The 21773-nt window shown below is 39.5% G+C and overlaps 1 protein-coding gene across 7 annotated transcripts in view; it reads right to left on the bottom strand.

Annotated features, from left to right (window-relative positions):
- Nucleotides 1-16238: 16238 nt before the first annotated feature.
- Nucleotides 16239-21773, bottom strand: part of ARID1B (AT-rich interaction domain 1B) — a 347057-nt gene continuing 341522 nt past the window's right edge. For all 7 annotated transcript variants that reach the window (XM_067293600.1, XM_067293595.1, XM_013958989.2 and 4 more), the window contains 2 exons: nucleotides 21543-21673; nucleotides 16239-19785 (listed from right to left, as the gene is read on the bottom strand). In XM_067293600.1, the coding sequence (XP_067149701.1) occupies nucleotides 18073-19785; nucleotides 21543-21673 (1844 nt within the window). In that variant the 3' untranslated portion in view covers nucleotides 16239-18072. The remainder of the gene's footprint in view (nucleotides 19786-21542; nucleotides 21674-21773) is intronic.

Raw genomic sequence — 21773 nt, 5'->3', positions numbered from 1 at the left:
GGCATTAAACCCCCTCCCCCAAGCCCTAAAATTAAGAGACTAAATTTAAACTGAGAAAATCCATGAAATAGCTGGCTTTCATTTGGTGCTTGCATGAATGCACAAGTGAATATCAAAGGAATTTTCCCTGCACCATTTGCTTTATCACAAAGCAGCCATTGGGAAACTTAGCAAAGATTTCAGTGAATTCGCCTTAAGATCAATGTTAGCTACACTATCATTCTTTCGCAAGGCACCAGCTGCACAAAGACATTTCCAACACTTGTTTCTTTTCAGAGTAAAGTACTCTTTGCTCATGGACACTTTCACTGCGGTTTATATGGGTGATGCATCTGGTGCCTCCAGTCACAGCGCAGGAAAGGAAGTGCTGTCCTGCAACCGAACAGCACGTGCTCGCCACAGTCTCTCCCCTCTTCGGCTACCCCATGCATCGGGTGAAGTCCACTTGATGAATCAAAGGATCCATAAGCAGAGGAAGCAAGACTGCTGTACTGTACTCCATAAATTCATGAGATGTGGTGGTAAAATGAAGATGTGAGTTTTAGGAATTAGAAAATTCTCTCTTCTCAGATCAAAATACTGGTAAACGCTCATTGTTGATCCCATTTCCAAACATCACCTGAACTGATCCAATGCCTATTTCATAAGTCATCAGTCTCCTTCCACAGGTGATGTGGAAACTTCACACACAGAGGCCTTTTTCCCTTTAGGAGTTACCTGGACCCCTGTGTCTCCCTTCAGAAAAATCCTGCCTACCCTCCTAATGAAATATGACTGCAGGTTGTAGAGTACATATACACACAACCTATCTGTGGGAAGGCACGAGGTAACCAATTGCTATGCCATACTCTCAGTAGGTGTAACTTCGACAGGTTTCTATCCCTGTGGTAACCACTAGCAAATGCTTTAAGAAATTGGTAGGACAGTATTTAATACAATGTTACCTAACCATTCAATTCATTACCTGGAAGTAAAAGAGGAGTGTGCAAATCATTGCTGCTTTGCAACAGCAGTGCGCGGCCTCCAGTTCTGAGAACTTCTGCTTTAGGGAAGCAGACAGTGTGAACAGTATCTGGATGTTACTGGGCGAGGGAGGAGGGCAAGGTCAGTACAAGAAACAGGCAGGAGGGAATTTCTCTAACACAACATGGTCACCAAGGCTGGCAGTAGATGTCATCCTCCTGATGTCATTCTGCTGCTGCTGCAGTAGTTTGTATGAGAGCTTGGTCATCTGATTCAGGCAATATCAGCCAGGCTAGTGTAAATAGTTGTAATATGCAGTGTCTTTTTCTGGCTCATTTTACTTGAAGCAGATGAGGGAGAGCTCACAAAAACGACCTCCTAGCAGAGCAGTGGCAATGGCATCTTGCAGGAAAAGAGCAGCAACAGGTAGTTGGTGGGTAGTGGTGGCTTAAATCAGAGCTGTCTGCAACACGAACATCTGCGGTTTGGTCATTTGTCAGTATAGTCAGTGTTTGTCAACGTGGTCAATGAGGTCATTTGTCAAAGCAAAACTCTGCTGAGTTCCCAGATGCCTTGTTCTTTTATGTGAACTTCCCTAAGATAAGTGCAGATATAAAAATTATGTTCTTGTCATTGCAAGAATAAATCCATTGAAGGTTAGAACAAAACTCAAAACAATTACAAGGAAACGTTTGCTTCTCCACAGAGAGCATCTCTCTGTGATTTTTGCCAGCAGTTTGTAGAACAAATTAAAATAACAGATTATTGTACTCAGTGTTTTAAACTAATCAGTAATGCTATGCATCTGCACTTTCCTATAAATACTATTTTGAAAAGCTTTCCTAGATTGGCATTTTTTTAATACAAATATTTTTCTTGTTCTTTTTAATTATTCTAATTCAGTAGATAATAAAGCTCGGCTTGCTGATATTTGCATGAGCGCTCTAAAGCACAGGTCATTGAGTCTAGGTAGCTGGGGAGAGTATCTTTTTCCACTAGTTTGTTCAAATCAGGCTTAGACAGCAGTGACTAGGAAGTGTTAGCATTAAGAGCAACTCGACTCCTCTTCTCCAAGAGAAATGTCAGACTCCGATCCTATGATACTGATGCACAAATGCGGGTTCATGGACCAATATAGAATCCCATTAACTTAAATGGGGCTTTACGCAGGTATCTGCCCTACTTGCAAGAATCAAGAACTTTATGATTGGAACCTAGTTCCTGAACAACAGGAGTTCGCATCTCATCACCTCCTTCCTCCTCCATACCCCTTTCTCATGTTGTCACACTGCTGATAGTGTCAGGAAATTTATTTAAAAAAAAGGAAGAATTCATTTTTATTCTATGGACTGACTCTTCACTGCTGTGACTGAAGTACGTTAATTGGTTAATGCAGTTGTGTTTATGATGAGAGTCCCTGCTCTGTGGATAAATACACGCACTAGCTCCCCAGGAGAACAAAATTTTCATAAAGCTTCTTAGGTACCAAATATGAAATGTTTTAAAGGGGTCCAACTTCCAAAGGGCTGAACACCTTTCAGATGTCTCCAGGTGAACTTTCCAAAATGGAAGTCTACTAACTTACCAGTCAGGCTTGAATACCTTGCCCCAGGGTGTTTTCCACAAACAATACCTATATGTACACACTGTTCATAACATTCATCTCTTCCACTTTCTTGAGAACTAAAACTCAAATAAGAAAAAGGGATACTCACTCAAGCTATAAATTATGAATAGTTCTTTAGTGAATTGAACTTTGAAGCCATGGAAGTCTGGAAAACCAAAAGACATACAGTTTTAATTTAGTGCTACCCCAAAAATGAAGTTAAAACATTTAAACATCTTTATTTACTTTAGCTAGAATCTTCAATGCAGTGAAAGAGCCTCTGGGGAATGAGGAAAGTGTTCAGCAAGATCTGAAGAAGATGTGGGGTGAGGAGGCCATGGGGAAAGTTATCCACACTTCAAAGAAGAGTTCCCTTCAACACCACTTTTTCAGAATAAGATTTACAAAATGTTTATTAATTATACATTCAGATATTTAAACAAATATAATGTATTAGCTGTGAACAAAAGGGGTTTGAAAACTTTATTTTTATACCACAAAAAATTAAAGCTTGTTAGACTGAAATCTCCTTTGACATTCTGCTCTCCTTTAAGAGACTTTTTTCAAACCAAGGAGGAAAATAACGTCAAATTCTCACCTCTCTGTTGAAGTTGAAAGGATTTTTTCCTTTCCTTTCAGTATTATTTTATTTGGTAAGTACCTTATCAAATAAAAGCTGTGTTTGTTTGAATTTCAATAAAAATAAGATAGAAACAAGAAGCCAGAAGCAAGTAAGCCACACCAAGACTGCTATTTTTTTACATTTTTGAGTAGCTACTTCTAAAAGTCTGCAAAAAGAACAGAAACAACAAGTAAAAAAACTGGAAAAATCAATCTCATATAACTTTGCTGTTTCATAATATTAAATCATTTAAAACTAGCTTCAGAAAGTAGAATATTTTCTGAACCCAGGGTGTCTAGAAGTGTTCAGTGGCTGTTACTTGTGGGCAACTTCTGATCCAAAAGGATGGCACAAAGGAAGTGCAGTATGCTGAACTTTACAAATATGCTTAAATTCTGCTTAAAATTATATGACTTCAGCATGTGCTTGATCCTCTCCTGAGTTGCCTTCTAAGTCTGCAACAATCTATCACAATGCCACATTTCTGGTCTTGTTTATTTCCAGGTCCCATTCTGTATTTCCAAATCATTTCTGGTTCCTTGAAAACACAAACTTACTATGGGAAAAGCAACTTTAGTCCCTTCATTTGCTTGGTATGGCAAATGTTCCCACATCACATAACAATTTAAATGGGACCTTAGTCTGGCTTTCTGTTATTTTCCTAAGTTACTGTCTTTTAAAAGGTGGGAATGAATGACGTGTCCTAAACGAACTTTCTAGAATAGGGTCAGCATTTGTGAGAGCAGTCTGAGCAGGTCAGCACCTTAAGGTAAATGGATCAATGCCTTTTCCTTAAAATGAACATATCAGAACAGCCCAAAGAGCTTCTCTAATGACAGGTCTCATCCAAATTAGAACAGGGTAACCTTTCAGAGAAGAGAAAACTGATCTGCTAGAGGAGAGAAAATTTTTTAAAAGTATTAATAAGTAGCTCTTCCATGCTCACTGTGCCTTTGCAAAGCAGGTCCTTTCAGGAAAGCAGCAATGCAGGAAAAGTCCAGGCACTTTTGCTCTCATTACAGCAGTTTTCCATGGTCTCCTGTATAGCCAGAAATTCCACCTGTCCACTCATTTCACTAGTCCCCCTAGGTCCTTAGGGAGTATTTCTTTTGGTTAACTGAAGTCTGGCTGTATTCACATCTCAACCCTGTGCTGGGCCCTCCCTGCTGGCTGTACTCCCACAGCTCTCCCTCCTGGCACAGTAGTTGCAACCCCAGCTGACCCTGCTCAGCACACTGAGGGACAGTGCTGGCTCACCCCAATGTGTTTCACCTGTTGCAGGCACCCACACCAGGCAAGCAGGCAGCTACCTTCCCTGTTTGGCAGCCTCAGAGCAAACTGGATGGCTGTGGTGTCTCTTCTTAGGGCACAGGAATTTCCAGGTCAGCATGGAAGAGAGAAGTACAGAAGTTTCTATGCTACCTTTGACTGTGAAGGTAAGTTCCTACACCCTATCTCAATGGCAGTAGCATATCAGAAGCTTTCTAATGGCATGTTGCATATTTTAGCACAACTTCAATAGAATCGGAGGCTATTGATTATTTTTATGGCCATATGAATGTTGTCAGCTAGACTCAAATATATGACAGATCAGAACTGAGTTAATGTGCCAATAAGATAAAGAGCCTTTGACAGCTGGGAATTGTAAAGCTCTAAATTCCCTAAAGCTGTAATTAGCTGAAGCAAAGGTATGGCTGGTTACCTGCTGCTATGCTAACATGACTTGCACAATTCATACGGCTGATGAGAAATTCCTAGAAAAAAAGAGATGTACTGGCAATAGTATGCTTAGTTCTATCAAGAGTGTTGTAATGTTCACTTGCCTTTTCTTTGCTTGAAATAACGTTTGTCACTGTTTAGGGAGAACCAGTGACTTTTTAGTAAGCTTCTCCAGCAATTTCTCCTGTATCTCCTTCTGTTATTCCTTTCCCTGATGAAATCTAGTCAATACATTTTTGGGAGATGGAAGTTTCTTTTTTTTCAATCAGGAAATGAACTTTCACTGCAACTGAGAAGTTTTTGCAATATATTTGAAAGCAATAGTTTTTCATTGGTGGAAAATTCAAAACAAACCAGTTGAATTTACTGTTTTGTTTTGATCATATCGGAATATTTAATAACTTTGAAATATTTAGTTTTGACAGAATAACTTTGTCTATTTTGATTCATTTCACATCTTTCACTTTACATTAAAATATCAGTGTTAAGATTGTATTACAGACTTGTTATCTACTACTATTCAACACTGAAGCAATGTATTTTTACTTACAAAAGTATTTCAAAATTGCAAAAAACCTGATAGTTCCAAACTGAAGTTTTTCAGACAAAAAACAAAATTGCAGATAAGCACTTACAAAATTGGAAACAAGAAAGAGAACTTGCAGTAACCACTTGTGTCTTAACAAAACAAACCTCTGCCTATATACGAGGCTTGCTTCAAAACTTGAAAATATTCTTTGGAATATGGGAGAACAAAGTTAAAAACATAGAAATCTTTCTTCAAGCTCAGTTACTGAAACTTCTGCACTGAAAATATAGTATAGTTATCTTTGCTTAGTGTTGCTCTGAAAAAGTTTGATTGATTCAGCTGTCTCCACTATCATGACAAATTAATGAAATACAGAAGTTCTCTTAATGTGATGGATGAGTTATCCAATTCAAAGTTCAAAATACCCACAACTTTTATGGGGAGTGTGATGCCTCCTGCAAAGGTGGTTTAGGTTAACACAATTTAACAATGGAATTGAGCTAAGAGTAAATGCAGGTACAGTTACCAGCAACTGGTAAGCCACATACCAGCTCATGCCCTCTAAGTCTGCTAAATTCTTGTCAACTTTTTTTCAGGTTAGAGAGAGGAAGAGTTACACAGAGGCTCAGAGCGCTGCAAACCTTTTTATGCCCAGAAAAGAGCATTATAAGGAGGGCTAGACCATACAAAGCCTTGTGGCTGAAAGCCAACATCTAAGAGGAACCTCCATCAGAGAGTTGAAGACTGACCTGTATCAGTGCACAATCTCTCATACTAAGTTGCTGAGGAAGCAGTTCAGATAGAAAGCACTCAGGCTGATTTATAATCTCATCTGAGAGTCTTTACAAGAGATCTTTGTTACTGTAGCAAGTTTTTATTTACTTACTTAGACAAAATGATGGAAAATAGTGTATATTGCTGCAACAGTTGTTTTGTTTCAAGTAACAAAAACACTGAAGATGTGCTTGACAAAGACTCTGTGGCCACCTGATGCCTTGAATTATAGAAATATCAAAATATTACAAGTCATCTGTTACTATACAATTAACAGCAGAATGATTCACTATTTGTCTGACTCTTTTCAAAACAGCACGTAGAAACTACAAGAAGGCTGGAAAATGTGAAGATAGTAATATAAAACACTTTGAACTTTGACTACATTATTTACAGCTGATAATGCTAATATTAACTTTAACAAACACCTCTGCCTACAAACAAACTAGAAAATGAAAATTTATGTTTAGATGATTGTTCTGCTTGTAGTCTTCATAATTTGCTATAGTAAAATCATTGTTTGATCTTGAGTGTTGCATAATAAAATTTATCAGTCGCTTAAGATCCTGAAGGGGTCTTACATAATATTTTAAGACCCTTTTTATTATCAGCTACATTTAAACATGAGGTCAAGACTGAAGATTTCATATAGTTTAAGGATGATAAAGTGGTTCTTTCTGCGACTGAATACTATTCATATTTCTTTCATTATGAGCAAAAAGAATTTAACTAGAACAAACTGATCTTGTATGTGCTCAAGTCTGACACAGTGCATTAATTGCAGGGTTACCAAAAAACACTGATGACAAAACCTTTGGCCATAAATAGAGCTGTCATATAAACACATCAAAGTGAAAGGAAAAAATAATAATAATTCAAGGATATACCTAAGCTTTTATACCTGCCTTCCCATTTTGAGTGCACCAAAGATTACCCTAACCTGATTCTGCCATTCTTGCTGGGGGGAAAAAAATTGACTTTTCATGAAACCACTGATGTTACTCAGCTGATGAAATTTCATTAAAAAGGTCGATAAGGGTTGTATAACACTTGTGTATTAAGAAATCCAGTGGAGCATTGTGTGTGCTTGAACACTTCTGGGTCTCTAGTAGCATGCTGTTCACCTCCAAACCCCGGTTCTCTCAGGTTCTTAAAACTCCTGGAATCTATTATGTCCATTTCTGCCTCAAATGCAACAGTGGAAGGAGTATTTTCCCTATGTAAATAGACTTGGACAAATAGCAGAAACCTGCTAAATATTGATTCTGCTAAGGCTTCGAATTAAAGTTAATTTAAATAATACATGTAAAGTGTTTTATGAATTGATTTCAAATAACAAAGATGTATTGAAAAACATTAAACCTAAGTACCATTTTAAACAGTAAATTTGAGCTTACGATAATTGAATTATGTGTTCGAGAGCAGTTGAAATGTGTGCTCGAAGGGGGGGGGAGGGGGGAAAATCCATGCTGTGCCACAGGGGCTCCCTAGAAATGGTCCTTAAAGGAAAATATTGTCCTATTTATGAGGCGGCTGCCCCGACCGCGGGGTCTAGGATCGCCCGCTGCCCCCCACCCCCCCCCCGGCACCTACCTGCTCCCGCGCGGCCGTTGCCGGCGAGAACGTTCCCGAAGGCGCGCCCCAACGGCCGCCGCGGGGAGCCGCGCGGGGCGGAGCGGTACGAGGGGGACTCCCTCCTTCCCTCCCTCCCTCCGCGGAGCGGGGAGGGGGCGCCCTTAGTGGGGACATCTGCCCTGGCGGGACCTGCACGCAGGGTGCAGGAGGAGGGGTGGAAAGCTGCTCTCCAGGGCAGTCTTGTAGAGAGCAGGGCCCTGCAACTCTGACTGAGGGTGGGTGTTTCTCATCGTGTGTCCTCGTCATCTCCCACTTCACTGTCTTGGGGAGGAAAAGAATTTTTTAAAAAAGTTCGAAGTTAGGAACAGTCTTCCCCCCAATTTCTTTCAGTCCTGAGGAAAAACAAGTGCTGCTGAGGGAGAGGAAATACCAAGTTTATAGAAATTCGGGGATTATCAGCTTCTTTCCACGCCTGCTCAATGGCGCCGCTGTCCAAAACCATGTGCGTGGCCTTCCAGATCCTGAAATACTATCTCTGTGGTGGCGCCTACTGGCTGGCCCTCTCTAGGTGAATGAGAAGCCTTTGTTCTGTTCCTGCAAGTAGACAGTATAGTTTCACAAATGGCAGGTCCAGACATTAAAGCCAAGCGAGCAGAGCCCAGGTCAGACTGTCTATATTGGGAGGATTTAGCAGGAGTTGTGTGATTTCCTTATATAATGATTTATCAGTGTATTTTATAGTGCCCTTTTGGCATGAGTTTGTTATGCTGGCACCACGTCCTCTGCCTGTACCTCAGGTAAGAAGCTGTGCAGCACTTTGTGCAGTCAGGCCGAAGGTCCAGTGCATGCCAGCTATTTCTTATGCTGGGTATTGGGATATTTTGGGAGGTAAATCAAGTCAACCAGCTCCTGGATGGTATGCAGCTAGCAACAAATCATTTTTCATAGGGTAATGGGTGAATAACTCTGTGAGATGTGCTTTCATCGTACAGTCATAGTAGCTGTCAAAATGCCCTGGATGAAAAAAGCAAACCAAAAACCTGAATGTGTTATTAAGTGCTTAACCCACCTTGCCTGTATTAGGTTAGAAACTATACCACTAGCAGTAATGCTGTCAGATTTGCAGAGAGGTGATAACTTCTGGGAGGAACAGGCTAGGAAGGGTAACCTCCTCACCTGATGAGACCACAGCCAGAAGAACATATCTGACTGCAGCTAATGATTAAATAAGCTAATAAAATAAATCTCTTGCTATTTCCCAGTTTATGTGAATAAATACCAAAATTGAGTTCCATCGCACTATCAAGCTTCTGGAGTACAGAGCAGAGAAACTGATACAATAGGGATTTATTTCAAGATTAATGCCAAAATGTATTACAGTATTTTTTTGCAAAAAGACAAGTTCTAACTGCAGAGCATCAAAGGCAGAACACATACAGAAACATTTCTGATGTGAGCACTTGCTTGTGCTCTGATACCGTTTATGGCAGTGTGGATCATGAACCACTCTGCTGGAGTCAAGCAAATTGCATGGGTGGAAAACCAGTGTAAGTACACAAATGAGCTCCCTACACGTACATGATACAAGTGCTGCTGTTGGTGCAAAGCAGCCTAACTCCACTGGTTTCACTAGGAGTGCAGTGACTCACCCTAGCTGAGGATTGTGGCCCCTGCAGCTAGCCAAATAAATCTGACTTCAGCCCTTCAGGCAGTGTATCTAGGTGCAGCTTCCCTGAAGCCAAAATAATGACACCAGCTGTAGTTGTGCATTATTAAGCACAGTTCTTTCTGCTGATAGAAATGGGCACAGTGGCTCAGAGCACTATATCTGGGCTTAGAGTCTCCTGTTTAAAAGAAGCTATTTAGTGGATTTGATCCATACACGTAATATCCTGGAATACTTTCTTCTTTGTGCCATACATAAAGAGCAAAATATGTCTGAGCTGATGGTCCACTAGTCAATGTTTTGGCTCTGTGGCTTGACTTTTCTAGACAAGATGGGCATATTTTGGTAGCTAGGAATATGCTACATTGAGAAATATATGTGAGCCACTTGGGATGCAGAATCAGCTGTGGCTGAGCTGATATTATGGAGGACATAATGTTATTTCCTCAGGGTACACTGGTCATGTATTTAAGTGCTTTTACACTGGCAGTTTTATTGATATTTAAAGCAAATTCTCTTTACTTAAAAGACCTTATAATAGAAAAGCTGAGGAAGTTATAGTTGCTGACTGGAAAGGTTGGTTAGTCATGCTTACCACAAGTAGCATGCTCATCTTTTAAAGAGGTGTAGAAATGTAAGTTGTATAGCTTGAAGCCTTTTTCTCTTCTTCTCCTTGACAGGCTGTCTTAGCCACCTCCACACTGGTAAGGCTGGGAGATCATTGTGGTTATAGTCACTTTTCTCTACAGGATAGGAACATTGAAGAGATGCTGTTGTCTCAAGAACTGGTTATAAAATCTGGCACAATGAATGAATCCTGCTGTATAATAAAAGGTATCAGTAATGGACAAAATCCAGGGTACTCAGTTATTTAAAATACCAGGACTCTGTATTTGGTACTAACCCTTAAGGGAAGGGAAGCAAGCAACATCAGAGGCTTAAGGAGTAAATATTAGGGGGGAAAAAAGCAAAAGAGAAGCAGGTTTTTTTCCTCCACTACCCTGTTAAGAGATATGCCAGTGAAACATTCATGACTGCATAAAATGGAGGATGAACACAAGGAAAGGGCATTTAAGTCACGTTTTTGCATTAAATCTATGGAGATACATGTTTTTTTATATAAAGGATTCATATTAAAAATGCCTGCCACATACTTCAGAACTAATTGTTGGTAATTAACCAAATTTTTCTATAATACCGTGAACAGAATCCAGGAAGTCTGTGTACTCTAGGGCCACGTAATGCAGATCATGTGCCCTAAAACCTTGCTGAAATTAGGCTTTTCATCTGCACAATTTCATACAGTTATGCAGTATATAAAGTTGTCTGATATGATGCCTTCAATGCAAAGTTACCAAAGCACACTACAGCTATTAATCAAAGCTACAGCAGCTTGTGGGGGATGGAATTACTGTCATCATGCCTATTTGGCAGATGAAGACACTGAGGCACAGAGAGGCAAAGCAACTTTCCCACGGTGACACAAACTGCAGAATCAGGGAGCCCTGACGCTAGTCCTGTGTTTTTTTTTTTTGACAGGACAGTGCTTCCTACCTGCAGACCTCAAAGACCTGCTAAAGAGAGAAACTCTGTTCAGAACTAACAATATAGAGGCACATGCTACAAATATATCATGATTTATTTAAACTATGCTACCAAACACAGTGTGTATTCTATGTTGGAGCAGAGGAAATACGCTTTTATAGGTGGCTACAGGATATTGGCAACCAAAGAACTTGTTGATGCAAGTCTGTTTTCCGTAACAGCATATAAAGTATATAGTGCTAGTTCTGCTGTTGAAGACTTATTGTACCTAAGTCTTGATATTTCTCAGTTGCTCTGTTTCATTCTGTGCAGTGACTTCATCTTTCATATCAAAAAAACAAAAAGAATCTTTTATAAGGAGTCCATTAGAACCAATGGAATAGTGTTTCTTTTCTAATTCTCATAGAGAAGTGCAGATTTAATAGTTGGCTCTGCAATTTTGTGTTATAATTTGACATAAAACATGTTCTAGGTGTAGAGGGTTTTTTTCTTTATTCTTTTTGGTTGCAAATGTATGCATAGAACTGATAAGCAAATTGTTAACTGCAAAGTAGAACTGCATCATGGAATACTGTAAGCTTTTTTCTAGCATGAGACTAACAGTGTTTCATGTTAGATAGTCATGTATCTTCCTCCTGGCATGATTATATGTCAACTTGCTTTTTAAAAATACTCTGCAGTGGAATGAAAGTCAGAATGATTGTCCTTCAGGAGTCTCTTTGCAGACCTGGATAAACATTACAGAGATGCCTGAGCCATTTGGGATTTGCCCTGCTAACTAGGCAATTCCACCCCATCATCCTTTCAATGTAAATAACAATCTTTAATTAATGGAAATGCAATATATATTAAGAAGAGACTAAGTAAATTAACAAATGCAGGGCAAGATGGGGTAGCGAGCGGTATTGAAGGCATGAGATGAAGATCTGGCCCCTTCATCTCATTAATTTGGGCCAGTTAAAAAACAATGTGAAATACAAACCTACAGTTTTTACACAGTACAACAACATTGACATGAAATACATTTTAGGCTTTTGTTAGAATAAATAATTGCAGGCAGAAATCAAGTCAGTTAGTTAGGCATGTAAATAGCCGGATTTGGTATGCAGTCCAGAACAGATGTCTCCTGTACTCGGAGTTACTGACAATAACAGAAACAGTGGCCAGACTTGGAAAACCCATTTCTGATAGTGCTATACAAATAAATGAGTGGGGGTGAATTTAACAATGAAGCCAATATTAATCCTTCCCCATTCATGCTCTTTTGGGTGTTTGAAAGGTAAATGTAATAATTAAGTAAAAATTAGATTTACCAATCTGCATGTGGAGCCTCATCTTTTCCTTTCCCTTCCCTTCCCCAGCCCCTTCTCCTTTTAAAATCCCTTTTCTCTTCACTTTTCTTTATCCCAACTACCAGTGAAGTGCCAAATTCCCCTAGCTTGGTTTAATTATTAATTTCTTTGGAATGACCCAAATGTAAAACTAGAGCAATGCAGCAGGGACATAGGATGCTTTTTCTTCAGCTCTGTCTTCCTGTTCTGCCTCCCTTTCTGCAAGTGCCCATCTTTTCTCCCTTTCCTCCCTCTCACTGCTCTCCTTTCTTCAGACTCAAGCACCCTTGAAAAATCTCTTTGGGGGATGTGAGGGAAAAAAATTGGGCTAAGCAAGGTGTTTGCTTGCCACAGTTGCATCCCCTCTGTAGAGCCTGCAGGTGGTGACAGCTGGACTCTTTCATTGCTCCCACACATGTGGCTGGTTATGGCTCTGCAGGTGTATCATAATATTTTATGAAGAAACAAAGCCCGTGATGTTCAGTGACTTTGTATTAATGGTGACAGGATTGTTGGGGGGGGGAACCTCAGCTTGATTATTAAGGGAATGCCAGTTTGTAAAATTCCTTTCACCTTTTTACTTCTCATTGGAGCACATTTCAGCCAGAATACAGCCTGCACAGGGATTCACTGGTTTTCTAATAGCAGTAAGAAATTTCTGGGACATCTGTGTCCTACACAAGCTGTGTTGCAATGAGGGGCTCTCAGATTGAGAAGAAACTGCCATGGTAGAGAAAAGCTGAAACAAGATTAAAGAGGGCACTGCTTTGATACCAGTGGGGACATGGCCTGAACAAACTCTTGAGTAGACCAGAAGAGCCATTCGGCAAGGGGAGCTGGTGATGAAGCAAGCAGCCGAAGGTTAAGGGAGTGCCTCTGTAGCTGTGGTTGCTGAGCAGCTGAGTCAGTGGCCTTGGTGGGGAATGTAAAATTTCAGGAAGAGAAAGCAGAATGGGTCAGACCCCAGAAATTTCACAAACTAGCCTAAGAAAAATTAAACTTTTAAGTAATGTGGGGCCACGTTCTAACGCTTCATAATTCCATTCTGCCTCAAGAATGGTTCCTGTCTTTTATGTTGTTTTAATTTATTGTTGTTTTTATTGCCATTTTTGTCCTGTCCGCTGTCACCATACGCAGTTATTTGTTCATGACTTAGCACATAGGCGCTTTGCAGCAGGGACTGCTTTCTGTGTGTGGTTTTTTTTTGTGTGAGTGGCTGGGTGGGTGGGGGTTCCAGCATATTACCAGAAGTTCTATGGTGATAAAAAGCAGTCATCATCTCCCTCTGAGGTGGAGAATTCTTTTTTTCAAAATTTGAGTCTCTGCTTCCTGCTTAAAATATATAAAACACTGACTTTTGTGAAAGTAATAGTTACTACAGTGTTTAGGCAAGAGGCGTGTGTGTGTGTGTGTGTGTATGTGTGTATATATATATATATATATATAATGTACACACACATATTTAGGGTACACTACTGCTTGCGAAGTAATGAACCAACATGCAGGTTTTTGACAAGGTAAACTAGTTGTGATGTGCAACCTCAATTCAGTTCTCAGTGCTCAAGTTAGCTTGGGCATCTGCACTATGGATACCTGTAACTCTTCCTCTTGTAATCGGGTGAAGGAGCTAGTCGGTGATTATTTCTTTGCTACCAAGTAATATTGAACAGCAGCTTCGCAATGAAACACTGAACTGAAGCGCAATGAGAATAGGTTAAAAGACAGGCTGAAATGAGCTCCCTCTTCCACCTATCCCTGTAAAGGCTGCATGTTTACTGGGTGGAAGTGTTTTTGTTACAAATGTCAGCTACACTTGAATCTTTGTTACTAAGAGGAGTTTTTATATCATTTTCAAAATAAGAGGTGTACTTTGCATTGCACTGTAAAAGTCTTGTGAAGGAGTCATTAATGCAAGTTTACGTTTTTGTTGCATATTTCTATGAGTAAATATCTTTTCTGGACATCTGCAGGGCAGAAAAGAAAATGGACCCACACTAGTGGTGTATGGCACAGAATTCACTGATTGTGGTGTAAAACAGCAAAAGAAGATGGATGAGAGAGTGTAAAGGCTTTAAGCATGTGGATGAATTTTTCTTCTGCATCCTTCCTTTCTGGTAGTTGAAAACATGGTATTTCTGAGCAGGATGTTTTTTCTTTGCAAAGGATAAGGTAGGAAATGAGGTTAACAAGGAACAAAATGATTATTTTCCTTGCCAAAAGGGATATTCCTCTCAGTTCCTGAAGCAATTCTGAAGGTCAGTAAGATTCAGTGACTCCATATATCTCATTGCTGCTCATTTAATCTATAAGCAATTACTTGCTTGGGCCTGCCAAAAGAACAGGTAGCTTATTAACATGTAGTAGCCAAGTATTTTTGGTTTTGGTTATTGCCTAAAATACTGTTTGGCTGCTTTCCCCTAAATAAGTCATTGTGGTTTTGGAATTTCCTATATTGCACACCTTCTCATTAGTACTATTCACCACACAGTATCTGTGCTCACATCATTGGGAAAATGTACCTTTTTTTTAAACTGAAGAAATATCTGGTGTAGGAACTATACCAAGTGCAGCTCAGATTTATTCAGGATTCAGTCAAAACATGCTAAGTTTGCAGGTCTCATTAGTAAGTCTTACTTAAGGCGTAAGCCTGCCTTAAGGCTTAAGAGAACATTAGTGGGAGAGGTGCAATCATACAATGACAAGAGAGGGAACTGGAGTTTCTATGCTTTGCCTTTCTTCTGATAAATGTGCTGTTACATTAATTAGCGGTTTAGATCATTTGCTACTAGTGAACAGCAAAAAATCACATTCAGGCAGAATCTGTATTAACCTTTCTCTTCCACTCTACCAGTTCCCCAGCCAGTTAACCAGTCTTATTACTTGGCCCAACTGGAAAAGTGGTGGCAATGTTACATGTGGCTATCATGTGGCTGGTTGCCTGGTGTCTTTTTTCCCCCCACCCTGTTTGCTCAGCCAGGTTCAAAGCAGACCTGAATAACATTAAAGCTCTGGCAGCTCGCAGTATCATATCTGCTTTGCCACAGGTGTAGCTTCCCCCACCAGGTACTCTGGGTCTGAATACTGAAGAGAAAAAAAAGAATAGATATAAGATGTCCTTGACGAAAGTGGTGAGTGTAGCTCAGCTGAGGGTTTATTTAATAGCTTGCTTGTATCCATGGGGTAAAATCAAGCAGTAAAATGTTGGTAAGAAATGTGTCTAGTAGGGGCTACTACTTCTACACTGCCTAGTATTAAGCCATAAAAATCATCCCTGAAATATGCCTCCTTTTGTGATGAAGAGTTACAAGTGGGTTATAATTCACCACATACTTCTGAATGCATTGTTATGCAAGAGAAAGAAAGACCGCTGCAGCAGGTGATGTGGGAGTGGAGAGACTACTGCATAAGAAAAGCTAGAAGGAAAAATTACTTTTCGTGACACTAGGCAGTCACGTTTCAAACTTGGCTTATAATTGTATATACTTTACCTGTCTCTGAAATTCTCTTCCATATATTAATGTTGTAGCAATCTATATGAACAAGATGGGCAGTATGCCAAAGGGGGGGTAGTAATTTTCAAGTACCTCCACATTGTGATTGGAGAGGAGAACGTTCACTAACAGTGTAATTATGTGGCAATTCCAGAGAAATTGATTATTATTAGCTTTTTATGATCACACTAACAAAGTCAATGATCCAAGATGAAACAGCAAAAATTAGTGCTTGAACAGTATTCAGCAACAAGATATCAGCAGGGGAGAGAGTGGATGTATCTGAAACCAGATAATACCTGAAATTGAAACGGCCATCTCCCACCAATTATAATGATGGATGTGCTCTATTAAAGCCTGATTCACTTTAATGGGGGATCCCAGGATGAGAGGCCATGCAATGACACATACAGGATCTAGAAGCGGGTGGGTGTTTATTCTAAATACCCATATCACGGGGGTATTTGCACCTTTAACCAACAAAGAATTACAGGTAGTGAATACAGATCAATTTCTTCAAGAGGGTTATTGCTTTAACAAAATCTTGTGTCACTTTTTCTAACATCCATCTTCAGACCCCCAAACATAGCACTGAAACTGGATACCTGCATAGTCAGAACTATCATTTGCCAACCACATCCTCCCCTTTGAGGTTCCCTGGTTTTATAAATAATAATTCAAAACCCTTCTCTGTGACCTGAGAAGGTTTTTCTAAAAGGAGAGCACGCTTCTGCAATACTTGAACAACAGATTAGTATTTTTGAAGGTCATAATAAAGTAGGGGAAAGAGAATAATCATTATTGCTCTTTCTTGTAATTAGTTTGCTTTCGGATACCCCACATTGCAACTACAACATTATTCAAGAACACCCATCACAGTGCTTAACAAGATTTAATGTACATTTATTCTTAACATGTGGAACATATAAAGATTTTATACTGAATAAATGAAATTCATTAAGCCAGAGGAAAAGGAGGAATTTACATCAAGTTTTTTTCTTTTTAACTACATTATCTTGAAATACAAATGCAGATTCTTGTCACTGAAAAATCTTTGAAGTTGTGTTTCTTCCTTTTTTTCCTGTATATATTTTTTGTCTGTAGACTGGTAACCATTTTCTTAAATCAATCCATACGTAACCATTTCCACACCTTGATTTATAAAGCAAATTGTGATCGGCTGCTCTCCCGAAATAGAGCATGACTTTATACATACAGAAACTTGTACATTACCCTCAGTTGTTGGTTTTCTGTGTTGGGTTTTTTCTTTTTTCCTTTTTTTTTTTTATTATTTTCTGGAGATATGGCCCAAATGAAAGAAAAAATAATTCTACTATCACTTTGTAGATACCACATAATGAAAAAGAAACTAAAAACTTTGTACTAAAAAAAAAAATGAGGGTATGTTTAATGTACAACTTCTATATACATCACGGCCCTTAGGCAATAAAAAAATATTTTAAAAAATGATTAAAGGAATTGTGAAGAACTGTCACTGTGGAAGGTCAAAAAAACAGATGTAGACAAGACAGTTCTGGTGAGGAAGCAATTGATGTTTATCATCAGGTTTTGTTTAAAAATCTTTTAACTTGAATTTTTTGTTTTTTTTTGCTCCTAGCCTAATGTAACCATTTCTCCTGTGGAGAAACCAATATCATTTTGTATATAGTTTTGACTACTGACTGACACCCTCCTTGATCCCCTACACCTACATCACTAGAATCTTCTATTGCACAGAGCTTTGGGTGATGGTATACAAGTTTTTTTATATTTTTTCCTTATTTGAAAAAATAAAACACACAGGAACTTGGTATGTTGGTAATTTGTCACCTTTTCGTTTCAAAGTGGTGAAATTTTTTTTCCATCATACAATGGTTTGCCATAACATTTTTTTTTAAAAAGTCACTAGTTCGCTTCCCAAAAAATATGCAATACAAACATGGAAAAGAACATTGAAAAGGATAATCTATGGAAAAAAAAAAGTGTGACCTTTGAATGTACTAGACAGCAACTTTGGTTAAAAAAAATAAAATAAAAAGATGTACTTATACACATAGACAGCAAATATTAATTTCATAACTGTTCAAATTAATAATTTCTTTAATTCCCAATTGGTAAATAGTGAATGGGGCAGAGGAGCAAAGATTCTTTTTTTTACCTTCTTCCTACCTTGGATAAACAAGAACAGAAAACAGCCAGTTATATGTGACCCTCTAATCTCCACTCACACATGCTTGGCTTCTCACTTATGTCATAACTGCCCAATCTGAAAAAGTACATCACAGATGACAGATGCAACCAGAGAGTTCAGGACAGCAGATATTGAGATATCCAGCAAACGACCCTCGTGCAAAAGGAACTCTGAGCGGTTCTCGTCCACTCTAGCCATGGCCAGCAAGGCCTTGGCTGCCCTGCACATCATGTCTACGCTAGGTGGCTCCAGAGGTGGAGGCTGCATGTGCATGAGGTTATGCTGGCTCTGCTGGTACTGGGCCATAGTGACCCCATCCTCCAGGAAGCTTATCAAGTTTCCGATGCTTCCCTTCTGCACAGCTATTGCCCTTGCTGCTAATGTGTCCCCCTGGGCAAGGTTCGATAAGAGCGCCATGGACATTTCTCGGCAGACCGGGTTTTTGCGGTCCCCAACGTACCTAACTAAAGTAGCGTAGAGTTTCTCCTGACGACTGAAGGGGGGCGTGGCCAAGATAAGGTCCACATTATTGTCCTGGATACTGAGCTTACACAGGGTCTCCAGCACAAGTCTCTGAGGCGAAAGAACTGAGTTGGGCCCCACGGTTGGAAAAGGATCCTGTGCCTCTGCAGATGGGCACACCATCCAGTGCAGCAAGCCATCCAAAATTGGCAAACAGATGCTTTCTGTGTAAGCAGACAAGTCTAGCTGCCCAGAAATGTTGGCTAATGTGACCAATGTATTATCCCTCAAGACCTCGAGGCAGTCCCACCACCATTCATCCTTGCTGCAGGCCACCCCTTTGTCCTCCTCTTCCTCTTTCTCATATGTCTGTGGCGCTCGCTTTCTTTCTGGATGCTCATGGTGAAGAAGGATCAACTTTCCCAGGATCAGCACCAAGCCTGGATGTTTGGACATTTCGGTGTCATTGCCAGGCACAAAAGACAAGCTACGGACGATATTTGACACACAGATGCAGCGTTTGGCCAAGGAGTCTTGCCAGTGGGTTATGGTGCATAGAGGAGTCTCATCCCGGCTCCTTGGCTCATCCTCTAGCAGTTTAATATTCCGGTGGCTTTTGGCTTGATGGATCCCAAAGGGAAATTTACTGCTCTCTGCTTGGGAACCAGGGTTTGAGTCTTCAGGCAATGCTCCTGGCCGAGCTGAGAGGACATCATCAATGGTAGCTGTTATACTTTTTTCTTGTTGTTCCTCAGATTCACCTTTCCCCTCGAGGTCCTTCTTTTTGCTTGGAGAATTCAAGGGAGGAGGGGCTTTCCTGCGTGGAGGAATCTCCATCTTGCTTTCAAAGTGAGTCTGGATGTGCTCAGTCGTGTCACCACCACCAAGCTGCCAGTGGAGAAGTCCACTATCAAATTCCTGAACACGTCCAAGTTTGTCAGATCGGTCAACAACAAACAGATTATTTTTCTTTACAATCTTTATTGGCAGCTTGTCAAATTTACTGGCTTGTTTTGGCCTCTCACTTGGATCAGCAATGGCACCAGGAGTGGAAAAAACAATGCTCTTTTCTTCTCCTTCTACCTTTTCATCCTCCCCCTCCTCCTCATCTTCATCAAAATAGTCAATACATTCATCGTTCTCCTCTTTCCCAGTATCCTCTGCCAAGGACTGGCTATCATCTTTCTTGGCTGCTTTGTGATCAAGTGCTTTGTGACCTGGATCTCCCACTTCATATTCCATAAGGATTCCAAAAATGTCAATCAGGCATTTTCTAAAATATTCTACCAAAAGCTCAAGAAATCCAGACAACTGAGGGGAGAAGAAAGAACATAAAAATCAGATAAATATTTTTGACTGCATGGAATTTTATTAGGAACAGGGAAACATACATCTGTGCATATTTCCCTCCTCCTGCTTTGGACTTAAGACTAGATCCTGCCTGGCAAAAGCTAATCAAAAGAAATTTTTCTATTTTCTGACATCCTAGACTAATAGTCCATCTCTGTTGGAATAGTTTTCTTCATGCTGTCAATATTTAAAAATTGTTATTGGAGCATGGTGCTGTAAGTCACCCTTCAGAAACAGTTTTCATTTGGGCTTAATCCTCTTAATTAACTTGTAATGACTTTCTTACTGAAAGACAATGGTTGGACTTGATACTAATTTACCCTCTGTGGCTTTATTATTAAAGATGCTTTGCTGTTACTATATTCAGCCTGATTGTCTGGCTTTTAATGGTTGTTTTAATTGTGGGCTAATAGGTGTTCAGCAAAACATATCCTTTTGTCCTTACACCCAAAGTTAATTTAAATCATATTTCATACAGTTCTTTTGTTTTCCTTAGTTAGATGATCGTGTCTATGTTCTGTATTCTCTTATGACTGCCAAACTCCAAAAGAATTAAGAACAAACTTACATTTATAAACTGCAAGAATTATCAATCATCATACAGAGTCCTGCTTCCAGTGCAAATCAAGTTCAAGACAAAAGTAACCAAAAAAATCTAAAGGCTGGTATTCTGTGCGACTTACAGAGGATGCATTAATGCAATTTCTAGTAGAATTTGCAGGAGATACACCTCACAGCTTCAGACACCTGCAACAGTTGCACACCCAACCTAATTGTCTGGATTCATTTTATAATCAATGGCCTTTTATAGGCCATTTCTAGGGTATGATTCACCTGACCTATTTTAGATCTCTACTTTAGGATGAGATGAATCATGCTATAGATATCTCCATTTCTAAAAATAGGTGGGATGAAATGTACAATTTGTGTCTACCTTAAAAAAAAAAAAGGTCATTATACCTAAAAAAAAGCTGTGAGTTACACTATTAGTAACTAAAGAATGAATGGAGCAGATAAATTGAATATTCAGTTTGTACAATTTTTATATTATGCACATTATATTACCATACTATTTATTACTACCACTTAACAGCCAATGGTTAGAGCAGGGCTGAGAAATGCTGGCAAGTAGTGAGGCAAAAGCATACACAGTTAAATCCTATATTACTTGTGTCCTGTGGATAGACAGTAGAGTTTAGCCTTCAAATTGTCAATCTGATATTTCTGTGCAAAGTTAATTTACTGGAAGGAGAAACCAAACAAAACATATGCAATTAAGAAACTACAGCAGCCTACTGTTGGACTAGTGAAATATGACAAGTAGTGACCCAAAGACAGTCTCAAACCAACATTTTGAAAAGCCCTTTTTGGAAAAGCCAGTTAAACTAAATTATTAACATATTGCTGTTTTTTTAGGATTGGGCTCGTACTATAACAAATGTGGACTTAACACATTAGCCTTTTGCTACTGCTGAAATTCTGATACTCCTGCATGGTCCTTTTCACAAGAGACACCCTTATTTTAAACTTATTATTTCCACTATTACATCCCAAAGCTATCTCTTGTTGCTCACTGTTATCATTAAAAATGGAAGTTTTACGATATTCAAATTTATATTAATGATGATCAATTTTAAGAGAGTTCAGCATTTTCTCATGTATCTTATTTCCATTTTCTTTCCTTGGAAGGTTGAGAGGTATACTGCTTTCCCACCTACCTGAGAGAGGTTGAAAGTAGCAACGGTGCTGTCATCATACAGAAGAATATTAATAGTGTCTAGCGCCCAGGTACTTTCGGCCAAAAGACCAGATTTGAGAGACATCATCACTCTCCAGGCCTCAGGAGTTACTGGAGAAAGAAAGGAGGGAAAGTAAAACAGCATTAGTACATGCTAGGAGACCATTAATGAGTTTTCAAAGAATAAGCTATGACATGCTGAGGATGCAGA

Source organism: Apteryx mantelli, chromosome 3, assembly GCF_036417845.1.
Source record: "Apteryx mantelli isolate bAptMan1 chromosome 3, bAptMan1.hap1, whole genome shotgun sequence".
NCBI lineage: Eukaryota > Metazoa > Chordata > Aves > Apterygiformes > Apterygidae > Apteryx > Apteryx mantelli.
Note: the sequence above shows the minus strand (reverse complement) of the source record. Positions and strands in the feature narration are given on the sequence as shown.